This window comes from Carlito syrichta, unplaced genomic scaffold, assembly GCF_000164805.1.
Source record: "Carlito syrichta isolate Samal-C Ts95f unplaced genomic scaffold, Tarsius_syrichta-2.0.1 Scaffold169247, whole genome shotgun sequence".
Taxonomy (NCBI): Eukaryota; Metazoa; Chordata; class Mammalia; order Primates; family Tarsiidae; genus Carlito; species Carlito syrichta.
The window spans coordinates 927,444-944,431 of record NW_007113343.1 but is presented as its reverse complement, the minus strand read 5'-3'; the positions used below and the strand labels follow the sequence as shown (position 1 = coordinate 944,431).

The window sequence follows — 16,988 nt, the reverse complement described above, 5'->3', positions numbered from 1 at the left end:
GTAACAACTATAACAAAAGGAAACTATAATAAGTGGCATGGCCAAAAGGCATAAAAAAAGAGAAAGAGATTATGTTTGAAACAGCATAAGGAAATACCAACTGAGGCTTCCTAAAGGTAAAAGATAAGTAGGACCTGGGAAGACACATAGGACAGGATAGAACTACCCTTCAAAATGAAAAAGACAACACTAGAAGTTACATGGTGACATATGTGCCAGAAAGTATCCAAAGTTTCAGATTAAATATTGTTTATTTTTCTATGCCTTGTTGGACTACCAATTCTACTGGTCAATTTCAGAGGGGAAAAATTAACTAATTTAAAACATTAATCCTATATTTTAAAAAACCACAATATATTATGGGATAAAAAGCAAAATATCATAATTTTAAAGGCAAATCAAGCTAAATCAAAGATCTTTGATCCATCTGTAAAAATATGCCCTTTAAACATAATAGAGATATGCATTCAATTTCACATGCTGTCAGAGATAGTTTCCTGGAAAATTTAAAGCAACAATGGACAGAAAGAGGTACTATAATAAAAACATGAAAATGGAAAAATATGGAAGTTTATATTAAGAAAATTAATCCAATACGTGAGAGTTAAGGACCAATTGTACCTTGTCTTTTTTTATTATTATGATAAAGATATGGGGTACAATTCAGAGTTAGGTATACAAACATTGATTATGCAGGTACCCTTGTTGATGAGGTATACCCCTCTCTCCCCTAGTAGTTTCCTTCAACTGCCAATCCCAAACCCCTTCCCTGACAGTTTTCCATTACTGCCAAATGCTTTCTTATAGTATTATAATTGTTCAAGGTCTGCTTATGAGTGAGAACATATGGTACTCTGTTGTTTCTGTGATAGGTCACAGAGTATGATGGACTCCAATCCATCTAAGTTGCTGCAAAGTCCATATATTTGTCCTTCTTTATGGCTGCATAATATTCCATTGTGTACATGTACCACATTTTCTTTATCCAGTTCAGCTTTGATGGGCAACATGGTTGGTTCCATGTTTTTGCTATTATGAATAGAGCGGCAACAAACATATGTGTACAGGTATCTTTTTTGTAGAATGATTTGAGTTCCTCCAGGTATACTCCCAATAGGGGAATTGCTGGGTCATATGGAAGGTCAATTTCTGGTTCTTTCAGAAATCGCCACTGTCTTCCAAAGAGGTTGCACTAGTTTGCATTCCCACCAGCAGTGTAGAAGCGCTCCTTTTTCGCCACATCCTCACCAGCATCTGTTGTTGTTTGTTTTATTAATGATGGCCATTCTTACTGGGGTTAGGTGGTACCTCAATGTGGTTTTGATTTGCATTTCTCTGATGATGAGTAAGGCTGAGCATTTTTTCATGAATCTGTTGGCTGCCTATATATCTTCTGAGAAGTGTCTATTCATGTCTTTTGTTCATTTTCTAAAGGGGTGGTTTGCTTTTTTCCTTTTGGTGCGTTTGAGTTGCTTGTGGATCCTAGATGTTAGGCATTTGTCAGATATACAGTTGGCAAGTATTTTTTCCCATTCTGTGGCTGTCTCCCTGCTCTCTTGATGGTTTCTTTTGCTTTGCAAAAGCTCGTTAGTTTGATGAGGTTCCACTTGTCTATCTTATTTTTTAAGGTATTGGCTTTTAGGGTTCTGAATAGGAATTGGTTGCCAGTTCCAATTTCCATAAGGGTGTCTCCTGCATTTTCTAAGATTCTTATAGTTCGAGGTTTTATGTTTAGGTCTTTGATCCATTTAGAGTTAATTTTTGTGTAAGGTGATAGGTAGGGGTCCTGTTTCAATCTTCTGCATGTGGTCAGCCAGTTTTCCCAGCACCATTTACCAAATAGGGTTCTCCTCTCCCCAGTGGTGGTTGTTGGAGGCTTTGTCAAAGATGAGCTGGTTGAGGAATTGAGGCTTTGCTTCCAGAATCTCTATCCTGTTCCACTGGTCTATGTGCCTGTTCTTATACCAATACCTGGCTGTTTTGATTACTGTAGCCTTACAGTAAAGTTTGAAGTCTGTAAGTGTGATACCTCCTGCTTTGTTTCTTTTGCTAAGGATTGTTTTGGCTATTCGTGGTCATTTATGTTTCCATATGAATTTCTGTATTGTCATTTCCAGGTCCGAGAAGACTAATGTTGGTAACTTAATGGGTATTGCACTGAATCTATAGATTGCTTTTGGTAGGAGGGACATTTTCACAATGTTGATTCCTATCCATGAGCATGGAATACTTTTCGAATTGTACCTTGTCTTAAATACTAACCTAAGGAATGATTTTTAACCAGTGGGCAGTGAGCAGTGAGTGAAGATTTCTGAACTAGAAGGTGACTAAGTACTAAAATTTAAGATGACTGAAGATAATTCTAACAGTAGTATGCAGGGCAAATTTTGAGAAACAAGAAGCAAAAGAGTATTTAGAATATTATTTTAATAGTGCAGATAAGATTCAACTCAATAGTCTCCTTCCTTTGCCACTCTTCCATGCAAAAGTGATCAATGCCTCCTCTGATATGGTCTGAATGCTTATGCTCCCCCAAAATTCATATGCTGAAGTCTAATCTTCACTATTAAGAGGTGGGACCATAGGTGTAATGTATTAGCTTTTGAGGAAGAGCCCTCATAAATGAGCTTAATGCCCTTATAAAAAAGGCCCAAGAGGAGATGTCTATCAAGTGTTCTTAGAAATGATTTTAGAAATTGAACTATTTTCATAGTAAAAATTAATACAGGATTAGGTCAAATGGTGACCTATACATGCCTACCAATAATCCTCCCCAAAACTCCATAAAACAGTTTTGGGGTTTCGTAAAGAAAAATCTTACAACAGTGCAGGAAAACAAAGAATGCCCTTAGCAAATCAGAAATTCTAAGAAATTAAAAAATAGAAAGCAGATGGAATCATATCTATGGAAAAAAACAACAGAGGAAACTGCAGTACAAAAAGCCTACAGAAGAAGACTACGGTGGAGATAAATAAAGGTCACAGAGAACTTCAGACAAAGGTCAAGAGGTAGAGGCCAAGAAACAGTCAAGAGTGAGCAAGTGGGAAAAAGGCATTCTGGTTGTTTGGTCGCTCCTTTCTTTTCCTTCTGGGGCTAAGTGGCAGAGAGTAGTTCCTGCTTCCTGCCAAGGTAAAGAGGTAAAGCAGTGCTGTCTAGCTAGGTACTGATCACTGTCAACCCTAAAGGGTCAGAAACTAGCCAATTCCAAGACAAATTACAAACACACCACATCCAGCAGCATGTCCCACTCCATCCCCACAACAATCAGAAATTAAATATGAGCCGGGCTCGGTGGCTCAGCCTGTAATCCTGAGCCTTTGGGAGGCTGAGGTAAGTGAATTGCCTGAGCCCGCGGGTTCGAGACCCGCCTGGGCAGCGAGACCTCATCTCTTCAATAAATCAAAAAATCAGCTGGGCGTGGTAGCACATGCCTGTAATTCCGGCTACTCGGAAGGCTGAGGTGGAAGGATCGCCGGAGCCCAGCAGGTCGAGGCTGCGGTGGCCGGGAGCAGCCACTGCACTCCAGTCTGGGCGACCGAGTGAGACTCCAACTCAAAAAAAAAAAAAAAATTAAATATGGTAAATTTGATCCACACCCACAAAGAAGTTAACAGAGATTTTCAAATATGAAGATGAGCAGAAAATAAGAATTAAATATTTTTTAAATGCTATACTATGAAAGAAATAAACTAAATATAATAAATGAAGAAGGACAAATAACTAAGGAAATGGTCAATAGAACAAACAGAAGACAAGAAAATACGCCTTCAAAGAGATCTGCAGTAATTAAAAATATTTTTGAGCTTGAGAGTTAGTCAAAATCTACACACGTTCATACACAGAAAAATAAATATATAAATAGAAAAAGTAACCCAGAAATACACATAGACACACAAATAAAAAGAAATAAAAGTCACCCAGAGATAATCTTTGTTAATATTGGAGTGTATATCCTTCCACTCCTTTATCTTTCTATAAACATTTTTTCTTTTTTTCCAAAAATTGGATCATAAAATACACATGGATTTACATTCTTTTTCCATTGAAAAATATAAGATGAACATCATTCCATTCAGTAAATATTGAAAACTTTCTTTAGTTGACACAATATTATAACAGTCACTTTTCATGAATGAAAAAACTGATGAAATGATATTACACAAACTTTAGGACAAGCAAATGTTGAATTCAGAACGGAGGGAAAGGGAAGAAGAAGGTCCAATTATTGAGCTACATGTAGGCTCTTACTGTGGTTGTTAAGCTTTAGCTTATGATCTTAAAAAGAGTTCCAGGATTTAATATCATCATTAATAATAACAATAATGGCTATAGTTATATTATTAGCAGCTTAGGAGAACAAGCTTTAATTCTAGAGTTTTACCATATCTGCAGTATTGACTCCATTGCCCCACACCAAATCAAAGGTTCCATTTATGTAGCCTACTTTGTTGGCCACATCTTCAAAGAGCTTTCTGACTGGAGTAGATGCTGGTAAATTTAAAGTGATCCGTTCATTCACTGTCTTTGAATTAGTCGTATCTTGTATTATACATAAGACTCTAGGCTCTTCAGCAGCATTTTCTATCTGAAATTTAAAAATACATTTATGATTTTACATACTATTTATCTTTAAAAAAAACAAAACTATAATTAGCCATAACATGTTATAATTAAATGCAAAAGAACCCACAAAATATTTTTTTTCTGTGCTAGTATTACTGTTCTATGATGTCTGAAACTCTCTGATGGATATGTCAAACATATGAGTACCATATAACATTTGTTTTGGAAAAATTGGGACATATTTCACGACAACAGTCATTCTTATGGGTATTTGCTTTCACCTTTTAAGATTGGTAAATCTTAAATTAATGGTCAAGGGGTCACGAAGATAGTATATCTAAGCAATTTTAAGTTAAAAGCTACAAACATCTGATCCTTAAAAATGTGTCATTACCACGGTAGCACAGGCAAATTAAGCATTTCTGGGTCTCCTAAAGTATAGAAATGCAGTGAGGATTGTCTAAAGATTACAAAATCTCTAACTAAGGGACACAGGCAACCAAGTCTCCTGACCTTTATGTTGCTGTACCCATACGCCCAGACATCCTAAAACCTCCATTTACTATTGTGTCAGGAGCTGGCAAGTTTATCCGAACAGATCAGTCAGGAAGAGGGGAAAATAAGGGATAAAGCATCAATTACCAACCTAGAAAGAATTAGGGTCACAAATTCTCCTTCTTTCTTTTTCTTCTAGTGCATAATTCAGTTATTATCAAGATAAAAGTTTTTAAGAAGAAACTTTCTCAAAGAAGCTAATGCCCTCCCTCAAGCAGTGAAGGATGTTGCTCTTCTTTCCCACTTTCCACAGGGGCAGAAGACTGTATCAGATACTTGAATGGAAAGAATTTTTAAAATCTTATTTTAAAGGTGTGGGGTACAATTCAGGGTTAGGTACACAAATTTCTTTCCCTCTTTCTCTTCCTATAATGGCCAACACAGTGAGTGGCACCATTATCTTACCTAGTTGCTGAAACTAGAGCTTCTTCCTTGTCCTTCCCCCTTTGTTACCTCACATAATCACCAAATCCTACCAATTCTATCTTCTGGATATCTCTTGAGCTGTCCCCTTCTCTATTCCTGCATACAGTAATCAGAGTATTATATACCAAATTATGACAACAGCTTCCTGAGAAGTTTAACTTCTTTCAATTTTATATTCTTTCAATCCAAATCTGAAGATGTAAATCTCTTGCTTTCCCTAACAGTCAGGTGTAGCATTCAATTGGGAGACCTCTCACCATTTCCACACGTTGTAGACAAGAATTTATTTCTTGCCTTCTTTGAACAGCACTACCAAATTTCCACCTTTTGTTGCTTCCATATTAACCATTTTAAAAATAAGAATAAATATCATCAATTAGTACGAAGACATAATAGCCATGAGGATTTTTGTTATTGATTTGGCGAAGCAATAGAAATTTAATGTGTTTCAATGACATACAGTTTTGAGTTTGCAAGAGATCATTTAAGGTTCTTCCAATTAACTGAGAACAAAAATAAGTTGCTAAAACAGTATAATATTTAAAACAGATTGGGTAGCATTAAATTAAGGCAAATTAAAATATTTAATTACCAACAATAACCCATTGTAAAAAAGAAAAAAGGAAATACCTTTCTGCAAAAATAAAAAAGGTAACAAAAAAGAACATTACTAAAATATATCTCAAAAAGAAAAAAATCCTTTCAACTAAAAATTTTAAATGTTATAATTGACACATATAATATTTTGATCCTTAATGAACAATCATAAAATTGATTTTTAAAAAATACTCTAGTTTACAATAAAAGAGCGGATGACTCAAAATAAATTTCAACCACAAAAGAATTACCTGTATGGTTTCATTAGTACACTACAGAAGTAGATTAGGTCTGAATGATTTAGTGTTCCTGGTTAAAATACTAAAGTAACCAGATTTTAAAGCCTCATACAAGATGGAGTTGATGGGTCAAGGAAGAGAACCCTAAAAATCTGGAAATCAAAAGTGCTGTATACTCATATAAAAAAGAATGGTGATATAGCAACACCATATGGTCAGAAGCATATTCCTTTTTATTTCCCTAAATATGTGAGTGCAAGGCACAAGAACCCCAAACTCTCCTCCTTCTGCCTAAAAATGGGGGGAAATTATTCCCCAATGAAACCCTACGTGAAGAGTAAATGTATTATATAGCAAATACAAAATTTAACCTCATGTGTGCCTTTTATTCTTTTTAATAATAATAGCTTTCAGCCAGGCTCGGTGGCTCAGCCTGTAATCCCACGCCTTGGGAGTCTGAGGTGAGTGGACTGCCTGACCCCGCAAGTTCGAGACCAGCCTGGACAACTTGACGAGACCTCATCTCTACAATAAAACAAAAAATTAGCCAGGTGTTGTAGTGCGCGTCTGTAGTTCCAGCTACTTGGAAGGCTGAGGTTGAAGGATCACCGGAGCCCAGCAGGTCGAGGTTGCGGTGACCGGGAGTGGCCACTGCACTTCAGTCTAGGCGAGAGTGAGAACCAACTCAAAAAGTAATAATAAAAACAATAATAATAATAGCTTTCTTTCCTATACAAACAATAACTTTTTTTTTTTTTTAAATAGAGTAAAAAGGAAAAAACGGAATTCATCAGTAACTCTGTAATCCAGAGATAACTGTTAACATTCTGGAGTATAGCCTTCCAAAAATTTTACCTGCAAACACACATACATGTTCGCACACACATAGAGACATATCATGCACACTTCTTAATCACAAACACTGGATTAGAATACATGGTGTTTTTTAACTTCTTTCTTCATTTATACATGTATCATGCAATCTTTCCCTGTCCAGCTTTTTCTGTCATCATTTTAATAGCTGAATACTATTTTTTTACTACAGGAATTTAATCAATTCTGAATTTAGTCAAGAATTTAATCAATTTTGACTGGGTGTGATGGCTCAAGTCTGTAATCCCAGAACTTTGGGAGGCCAAAGTGAGGGGATTGCCTGAGCCCACGGGTTTGAGACCAGTCTGGACAACTTGGTAAGACCTCATCTCTACAATAAATAAAAAATTAGCTGGGCGTGGCAACGCACGCCTGTAGTTCTGGCTACTTGCAAGGCTAAGGCGGAAGGATCGCCTGAGTCCAGCGGGTCGAAGGTGGGGTGGCCGTGAGCGTGCCACTGCACTCCTGCCTGGGTAACAGAGTGAGACATCAACTCAAAAAAAAAAAATTTTTTTTCATCAATTCTATATGTCTGACTCAGTCTAAACTTTATTACACTTTTACAAATAATTCTGTGATGAACATCTACATAAAACTTCATAAAGAAATATAAGGAAATTTCTTCAAGATTCCTTTACATGGAATGTCTGGGCAAATGACATTTTACTTTTGAATTAAATTCTAAGGCCGGGTGCAGTGGCTCACGCCTGTAATCCCAGCACTTTGGATGGTGGAGGTAAGAGGACCGTCTGAGCCCATGGGTTTGAGACCATCCTGGGCAACATGGCAAGACCTCGGTTCTACAATAAATCAAAAAATCAGCTGGGCATGGTGATGCATGCCTGTGGTTCTAGGAAGACTAAAGCAGAAAGATCACCTGAAAGACCACCTGAGTTCAGCAGGATGAGGCTGCAGTGGCCGTGAGCATGCCACTGCACTCCAGCATGGGAGACAGAGTGAGACTCTGACTCGGAAAAAAAAAAAAAAAATTCTAGGGTAAACAAATAAAGAGCTCTGCTCATCTTTAAAGCTCTAAGCTGGCAACTTTTAAAGTCTACTTTATACCCAACTTACTGGCCCATTCTTTATTTTACATATAGTTTAATCTACTATGCAGCTACCATCTGTGGGTTTCATCTAAAGTTTAAAATCATTACTGCCAAGACTAATCATACTGAGGTAAAATTTCTCTTTTCTTCACTCTCTCCAATTTGAGAACTGATAAAACCATTTTTTTCAATTTTAAGACATCATCAATAAGTCATAACAATAATTTTATAAAGCTTTTCAAGAGCAAATGTACTATACAATATAAATTAAACATGTAGATTTCCAAAACATTGAAATGTAAAAAGATATTGCTTAGAACTGGGAAAATAGGGCAGGGATTGTTTTAATTTCTTTAGGACTCTTCCAGATTGATGCTATTTAAGCGCAAAGAAAAAAACAGTAACATCCTGAGATGGATTAAAGAGGGCTAAAAATTATTTGCTATCCTTTTTTCTTTTTCTTTTTCCTTTTTCCATGAATCTGGCCTGGCCGCATGACCATCTAGGACCAAAAGAACATGATAGAAGTGATACTGTATAACTTATGGCAGAACCTTAAGAAACCAACTGCTTCTGCTTTTTGCACCTCTTGGAATGTTTCCTCTTATAAACCAGCCACCATGTAAGAAACCCAACTACCTTGTGCTGTGAGGAAGCCCTAGCAATCCTCACAGAAAATGGTCACTTAAGGGAGGCACTGATGTGCTTTCTCAGACATTTCATCTAATGCCTGCCTTCGCAAACATTCCACCCAATGCCTGCTGCCAGTTTAATGGCACCAAGTAATTCTAGATGATGCCACCTGGAGCAGAACTGAATAGCTGGTTGAGCCCTGGCCACAGTTCTATTCCAAAGAACTGCAAGCAAATAAAACAATTGTTCTTTTAAGTCACTGAACTTTAGGGTCCCCTGTAACACAGCAATAGGTAACAAAAACACTCCCCAAAGCATTTTAGCCCATGCAAGTTTTCTAGTTAGAAAGGATGTGATAGTGAGGGGGATGTCTATTAAGTACTACATCAACATTAAGTACTACATCAACATTAAGAAAAAGCTTCTGAGAATACATCTTGATTTAAAGGCAGAAGCACAATTGTTAGGCAAAAGAGTTATGTGATTAGTTCAAGGTAAGAGAAGACATGTGCAAGGTTTTAGAAAAGCCTAAAGCATGTTCCAGTTAGGAAAACATTTCATATACCTTACATGAGTTATTAGAAGGGCATAAAATTTTCTATACAGAAAATCTAGCCAAATACAAAAAGTATAAATTATAAAACTAAACTTATTTTACAGACAACTCATAGCAATATTACATATTTAACACTATGCTAAGAAAGTTTTGAGTCTATGTTCACTGCAGAAACAAGCTAGATTTCCTAGCAAAGTTTAAAAGAATCCTTAAAAAAGTAAAAAAAAATTAAACCATGGTCTTGTTTATGAAAAGTAAAACATATGGAAATAAAAACAGTGAAAACAATTTTCTTCCAAAGACAGACTCACTGCTAGGAATAGCTAAAAGTGGTTGGTATAGTTTTAAGAAATCTCTGAGCCTGCCAAGCCATTTTTTTCTCAAGACTTTCTTCCTATATTATTACAAATAATAATATTATGGTTAAAAACTTACTTACACACACAAGTCCATTTTCTCTACTTCCTGCTATAAGAGCTGCCATGAGCTAAGAAATTGGGCTTTAATGTATTACCCTTCTGGGTATCAACAGTTCAAGATTAATGTATTGCCCCAGATTTAAAAAGAGAATTGATAATATAAATATTTTTGCTGACTGAAATTAATAAAATTTATCAGCTCCATTCAGACTGTACATTTTTATTTCAATGAGTGACAAGTACAGAGCTACTGATGGAGGCCCTAACTTATATGGAAAAAAGACATTATTTTAAGATTCTCCCCTCCATTCCACTTTAAACCCCCAGCCAAGTCTGACATTATTTATATAATCTTTTTTCCAGGTGGTCTCTTGCCACACTTGGAGAGGACGGAAGAGAGTAAAGGAGGAACTTTGGGGAAAAAAGTTTAGAGTCAAAGGGACCTGAGGAAAATCAGAATGGAATGCTACATCACATGGAAGTTTAAGTTTGTAGTGTACACAGGCTGTCAGGAATGTAAAAGTTTTGTTCAATTTTTCAAACAACATTTTTGATTTTGACTTTGCAAAATTTTAAATGATTTAATTTCTTGCACTACTAATATTTCAGAAAATACCTATATCTAAAAAAATAGGCAACTACCATATCCAAAAGTCAAAACAAAGGATTCTATAGTTTTTAATACCAATTTTTCCCCCTTATTCACTTTTTAAAAACAAGGAACTATCAGATATACACTCATTTAAAGTGATTTTCATATTTTTAAAACTGGGTAGAAATAACATAGCCAAACAAGCATAAAACTTAAGACATGCCATGATATTAAATAAAAATACCAACATGCTGTTACTTGCTCTGCTAATTATCACACTAAAGCAGTTACATCAGCAGTCTACCTGCAAAAATTTCTTCTTCATTTCATCAAAGATATTTTGTCTGCATCTCCAAAATACATCCTACGGTATATAAGAATAAAGTGAATTACGAATTATTTCTATAAAATGAAGGACGAAGATAGCGAATGAGAACAATTAACCTAAAGACATTGTGCAATAAAATATGTATTAATTAAGATATTAGTGCACCATCTAGAATTTTATGAGTAAATTATATTTGCAAGGTTACTGAAAATCTATGATATAGTGATAAAGAGTAAGATGAACATGAAAAACAGTCACATTTTAACAAAGAGTGATAGCTTAAGAATTGTGTGTAAATCAAATGTTCTACGTTGCATAATATTTTGAGTCCACAAAAAGAAATCTGTAGTTCCTTGCATTAACGAAAACCTAGAGATCTCTAGTTTTGCTAGTTTATAAATTTGGATCTTTAACATGATTATTATTCTTAAAATAAGGCTGCTTAGCATTATCCCCTACAACTAATTTCTTTTAATACAAATCTCTTTATTATTATAAGACAAGCTTTTTAAAACAAATTAACAATTTAACAACATAGACACATAAAAAGAAATAAAATTCCATAGCATTTATTAATAATGATACACACCCTACCAGAACCTTCTCCATTCTATGCATAAATGTATTATATAGAAACTTAATTTTTCACAATCAAACAGGACAATTCTCTACACCATTATTTGAAATCTACTTCTTGTCCCTCAATACTCATTTTTTCTGTACAAAACATTTCATTTAAAAACCTCAATGTTCCATTTATATATAAACCATAATTAAACTAACCTGCTGTTAATGGGTATTTAAGCACATCCAAATATTCACTACAGCAGCGGTCCCCAATATTTTGGCATCAGGGACTAGTTTCGTGGAAGACAATTTTTCCATGGACGAGGGAGAGGGATGTGCAGCCAAACCTCACTGCTAACGTTCATCTACATTTGCAGCCACTTCACAGCACTAGCATCACTGCCTCAGCTCCACCTCAGATCATCAGGCATTAGACTCTTATAAGGAATACACAACCTAGATGCTGGTCTTCTGCCCGGGGATTGAGGACTCCTGCACTACAGCATTTCTTGTTTATATATTTTTTCCTTAAGATAATTTCCCAAAGAAAGAATTATCAAATCAAGGTTATGTACTTATTTGTAGGATTTTTAATACAAGGTGCCAAAGGTTGACCTTCCCACAAAAAAATTACTGAACTGCAACTATCAGTCAAAATCGTTCTCCTTGTCCTCAGAGAAGTGACACTATACAGCGAGAAGTAAACTATAAACAAATCTAACCTATGAGTCATCCACCATTATCAGGAGCTTTGCATTTCTGTACAGTATACCTGGACACCTGGATGTACTCACCTCCTTTGCTCAAATACCATTTTGTGGTGGCTTTAAAACATGTCCACAAACTCTTTGACATGCCTCCCTGCAAAGTAAGAGTCTAGTTTGTCTTCAGCAAAAGTAGGAGTCTAATTCCAGTCTCCTCTAACATGGGGCAGCCTTAATGACTCTGTGACATACAACATGACCTCCAAGGTTGGGTTAGAAAAGGCAATACAACTTCCTCCTGTGCTCTCTCACTCGTAAAATCCATCCTCTATGCTGTAAGGAAGGAAGCCAAGCAGCCAAATGGAAAGACCATGTGTAGATGTTCCAGCCACAGACCAAATGAGATCCCTACAGACAACCAACATCAATCACCATACTTGCTGAGTGAGGAAGCTTTCAGCCCCTAGCCTTTCACCTGCCCCTGGCTGATGCTTAGCAGAGCAGAAACAAGCTGTTGCAGCCTAGTCTCACCCAAACCGCACATCTATGAAAAAGTCACTAGATTTGGGGTCAGATTATTATACAGAAAAACATAATCAGAACAGTCCATTTCTCAATCAGGTTCTTCTCTCATCATCTTGATTAACATTACAATCCTATGGTACTCCTTCTTAACTCCCTTCCTTGCGTCAGATGTCTCCATAGTACTTACAGTCACCTGATGTATTCGCTTATATTTTACTGGCTTATATTCTATCTCTAAAAACTTCCACTCTGAGCCAAGATAAAGTAATCAACCGGATTTACTCTTCCCACCTTAACTAAAAAACTAGAAACAATGACTTTCAAACACTGAACAAGCAACACAGGACAAGGATCCCTGTGAAAGTAAAAACAAACAAGGTGAGACACCTCCAGGTTGCAACGCAGGGAGGGTGAATCCTGAGGGAGCTCAGCAATTCCCTGAGATGAAAAGATGAAGTTGGAAGTTTTAAGGGGTGGGCGAAGGAAGAATTTAGCTACAATTCACAAGGCAGGATACAGGAAAGAAGCTAGGCATTCTGCACAAATAGTAAGCTCCAAGAGATATGCAGAGCATCCCTCTTGAAATTCAGCTGAGTTCTCATCACCATATGTATGTGAGAAAAGTATCTGAGGTAAAGTTAAGAACCATGGGAAAGAATCCCTAGAACTCACTTAGGTTCCCACCAGTCAGAGCAAAAAAAAAAAATCTCTTAATACACAGAGCATCAGATAAGAGGGACCAAATTAGACTTAATTTAAAGACTACTCTGGTCCAAACTTACAAAGCTTAAAAGCAAACTTCAAAAGGATCAAGCTGCTTACAAGTAATTTAACTGCATCTAAGAACAAAACTCAAGAATATTTATAGGAGTAACAAATAACCAGCACCCATCAAGATAAAATTCACAATGCCTGGCAACCAACTGGAAAAAGACAGACAACTATGACCCATATGAGGAAAAAAAAGTCAGTCAATGAAAACCAATGCAAAATTGATACAGAAGACAGGATAAACACACAAAAGGTTTAGAACTACATTCCATGTTTCAAGAAGTTAGAAGACAGTATGATTTAAAAAAACATGAAAGATATTTTTAAAAAAGACTCCCAATTCAAATTTCTTAGGGTGAAAATATCTAAGATAAAATCTACAATGAATAAAATTAACAACTAGGTACCACTGAAGAAAAGATGAACAAACTTAAGACAAATCACTATAAACTAGTAAAACTGAAACAAAGAGAGAAAAAGAATGAAAAAAAAATTAACAGGAAAGTAGGACAACTTTCTTGCCAGAAGCCATGGAAGCCCGAAGGAAGTAGCACAATATTTTTCAGGTGCTTACAGAAAATAACTCAAGCTAGAATCCAATAATTAGCAAAAATGCCCTTTAGGAATGACCCAGAAATTGCTTTAGTGACCAAGTGGAATTCAAGACACTCTCAGATGAAGGAAAACTAAAAGAATCTGTCTCCAGTGCAACTACTCCAAAGGAATGGCTAAAGGAGGTTCTCAACACAAAAGAGAAACAATACATTTTCCTTCTCCTCTTGAGTTTTTATTAAATATTTGACAGTTGAAGTAAAAATTAAAACACTGTCTTATGTGCTTATAAATGTATGCTAAGAAAATATTTAACATGTTTATATTTTTTTAATTTATTTAGAGTCGGAATTCCACTCTGTTGCCCAGCTGGAGTGCAGTGGCACGCTTACCGCCACACCAGCGTTGACCTGCTGGGTTCATACGATCCATCTGCCTCAGTCTTCCAAGTAGCCAGGACTACAGGTGCAGGCGACCATGCCGAGCTAATATTTTTTGTTTGTTTGTTTTATTGTAGAGATGAGGTCTCGTCAAGTTGCCCAGGCTAGTCTGAATCCCTGGGTTCAGGCAATCCTCTCACCTCTGCCTCCTAAAGTGATGGGATTACAGGCTTGAGCCACCACACCTGGCCAACATAGTTATATTTTAAACAGGAAAGGGTAAAGGTACATAAAGGGAGGTACAGTTTCCACATTTCACTTAATTAGTAAAATAACACAAGTAGACTGTGATAAATTGGTATATATATAATGCCATACATAGAGAAACCACTAAAAAACTATACAAAGAGATACAATAAAATTACTGTAAATTCAGCATGGGCAACATAGGGGGACCCCATCTTTACAAAAACAGCTAAAAATTAGCTAGGTGCAGTGGCTCACATCTGTTATCCCAGATACTTAGGGGGTGGGGGCAGTATTGAGCCCAGTATTTTAAGGCTTAGTAAGCTATGATCATGTCACTACACTCTAGCCTAGGTAAAAGAGAAAGACTCGATCAAACAAACAAAAAATAAAACAAAATAAAAACACTATAAATTAATCAAAATGGAACTCAAAAGTCAAATTACCCACAGGAAGGCAAGAAAAAGACAGTAGATAAAGAAAAAAAAACAGAAAACAAAAAATAAAATAGCACACTTAATCCACACATTAATCATTACATTAAGTGTAAATAATCTAAGTACACAATTAAAAGACAGAAATTGGCAGAATGGATTGAAAAACAAGATATGCTGTTTCTAAGAAACTCATTATATATTTATATTTATGCAGACACAAATAAATACACACTTATGTACTATACCATTTCAAATATATATGCTAATATATCAATTATACATTTACATAAATTCAAACACAGCATATGCTAATATATCAATTACATATTTACATAAATTTAAATACAACATATACATTTTGTGTAAAATATTTTATATAAAAGTGGAAGGATAGAAAAAATATATCATACAATCATTAATCAAAGGAAGACAGAAGATAATTTTTTAAAGATCACATAAAGTAGACTTTAGAACAAAAAATAATTAGGAGCAATTAAAGGTTCCATATATCAAGAAGACACGGCGATCCTAAATGTATCTGAACTAAGTAACACAGCTACAAAATGTGGGACGCCAAAACTGATAAAACTAAAAGGAAACTTAGACAAATCTACAATTATAGTTAGGAAACTTCAAAAAACCTCTTTCAAAAACTGATAAAGCAACTAGAGAGAAAGTAAGTACATATAAAAAACAACAAAACCGCTGGGCTCGGTGGCTCAGCCTGTAATCCCGTGCCTTTGGGAGGCTGAGGTGAGTGGATTGCCTGAGCCTGCGGGTTCAAGACAATAAATCAAAAAAAAAATCAGCCAGGCGTGGTAGCGCGCGCCTGTAGTTCCAGTTACTTGGAAGGCTGAGGCGGAAGGATTGCCGGAACCCAGTAGGTCGAGGCTGCGGTGGCCGGGAGCGGCCGCTGCACTCCAGTCCGGGTAACAGAGTGAGACTCCAACTCAAAACAAACAAACAAACAAACAAACAAAAAACAAAACCATCAAACAAGAGGATCTAATCAACATTTATAAAACATTCCAACCAACAAGGGCAGAATACATATCCTTTTCAAATGTATATGGAATATATACCAAAATAGATCATATCCTGGACCATAAAATAAATTTCACCTAATTTAAAAGAATTACAATCATATGGAACATATTATCTAACCACAATGAGATAAAAAGAAGATCTAACTAAATGGAGAGACATAATATGTTCTTACACTGAGCAGCCCAGCAGAGTAAATATTTCAAGTCTTCCCAAATCATCATGCAAGTCTGTCTTGTTCATTGTGTGCTGCTACAACAGAACACCTGAGACTGGGTAATTTATAATCAACAGAAATTTTGGGGCTCACAGTCCTGAAGACTTGAAAAGCCCAATATCAAGATGCCACCATCTGAGGAGGGCCTTCTTAGTGCATCACAACATGACATAAGGTATTATACGGCAGAAGGGCAAAAAGAGGGCAACAGATAAATCAAGAAGGGGTGAGCCCGTTCCTACAATAATGGCAATAATCCATTCATGAGGTTGGAGCTCTCATGACCCAAAGACTTCTTAAAGATCTCTCACCTCATAATACTGTTACAATATAAAGTAAATTCCAACATGAGTTTGGAGTAGACATTCAAACCATAGCAAAGTTTGATGTACTTCCCATTAAAATCCTAATGAGGCCAGGCTCGGTGACTCAGCCTGTAAGCCCAGCACTTTGGGAGGCTGAGGCAAGTGGACTGCCTGAGCCTGTGGGTTTGAGACCTGACAGGGCAACTTGGTGAGACCTCATCTCTACAATAAAATAAAAAATTAGCTGGGCTCAGTAGTGCACACCTGTAGTTCTGGTTACTTAGAAGGCTGAGGCAAAAGGATGGTTAGAGCCCAGTAGGTCGATGTTGGGGTGGCCGTGAGTGTGCCACTGCACTCTAGCCTGGGCGATGAAGTGAGACTCCGCCTCAAAAAAAAAAAAAAAAAAAAA

The 16,988-nt window shown here is 36.3% G+C and overlaps 1 protein-coding gene across 3 annotated transcripts in view; it reads right to left on the bottom strand.

Moving 5' to 3' along the window:
• USP47 (ubiquitin specific peptidase 47) overlaps positions 1 to 16,988 on the bottom strand; it is a 118,886-nt gene that overhangs the window by 74,608 nt on the left and 27,290 nt on the right. The window contains exons 2-3 of one of the 3 annotated variants that reach the window (XM_021709226.1): positions 10,808 to 10,867; positions 4,383 to 4,586 (exon numbers count right to left, since the gene is read on the bottom strand). The exons of 1 other annotated variant lie outside the window; for it this stretch is intronic. In XM_021709226.1, coding sequence (XP_021564901.1) covers positions 4,383 to 4,586; positions 10,808 to 10,867 — 264 coding nt within the window. The remainder of the gene's footprint in view (positions 1 to 4,382; positions 4,587 to 10,807; positions 10,868 to 16,988) is intronic. One more of the 3 variants, XM_008051259.2, reaches the window with a different exon arrangement.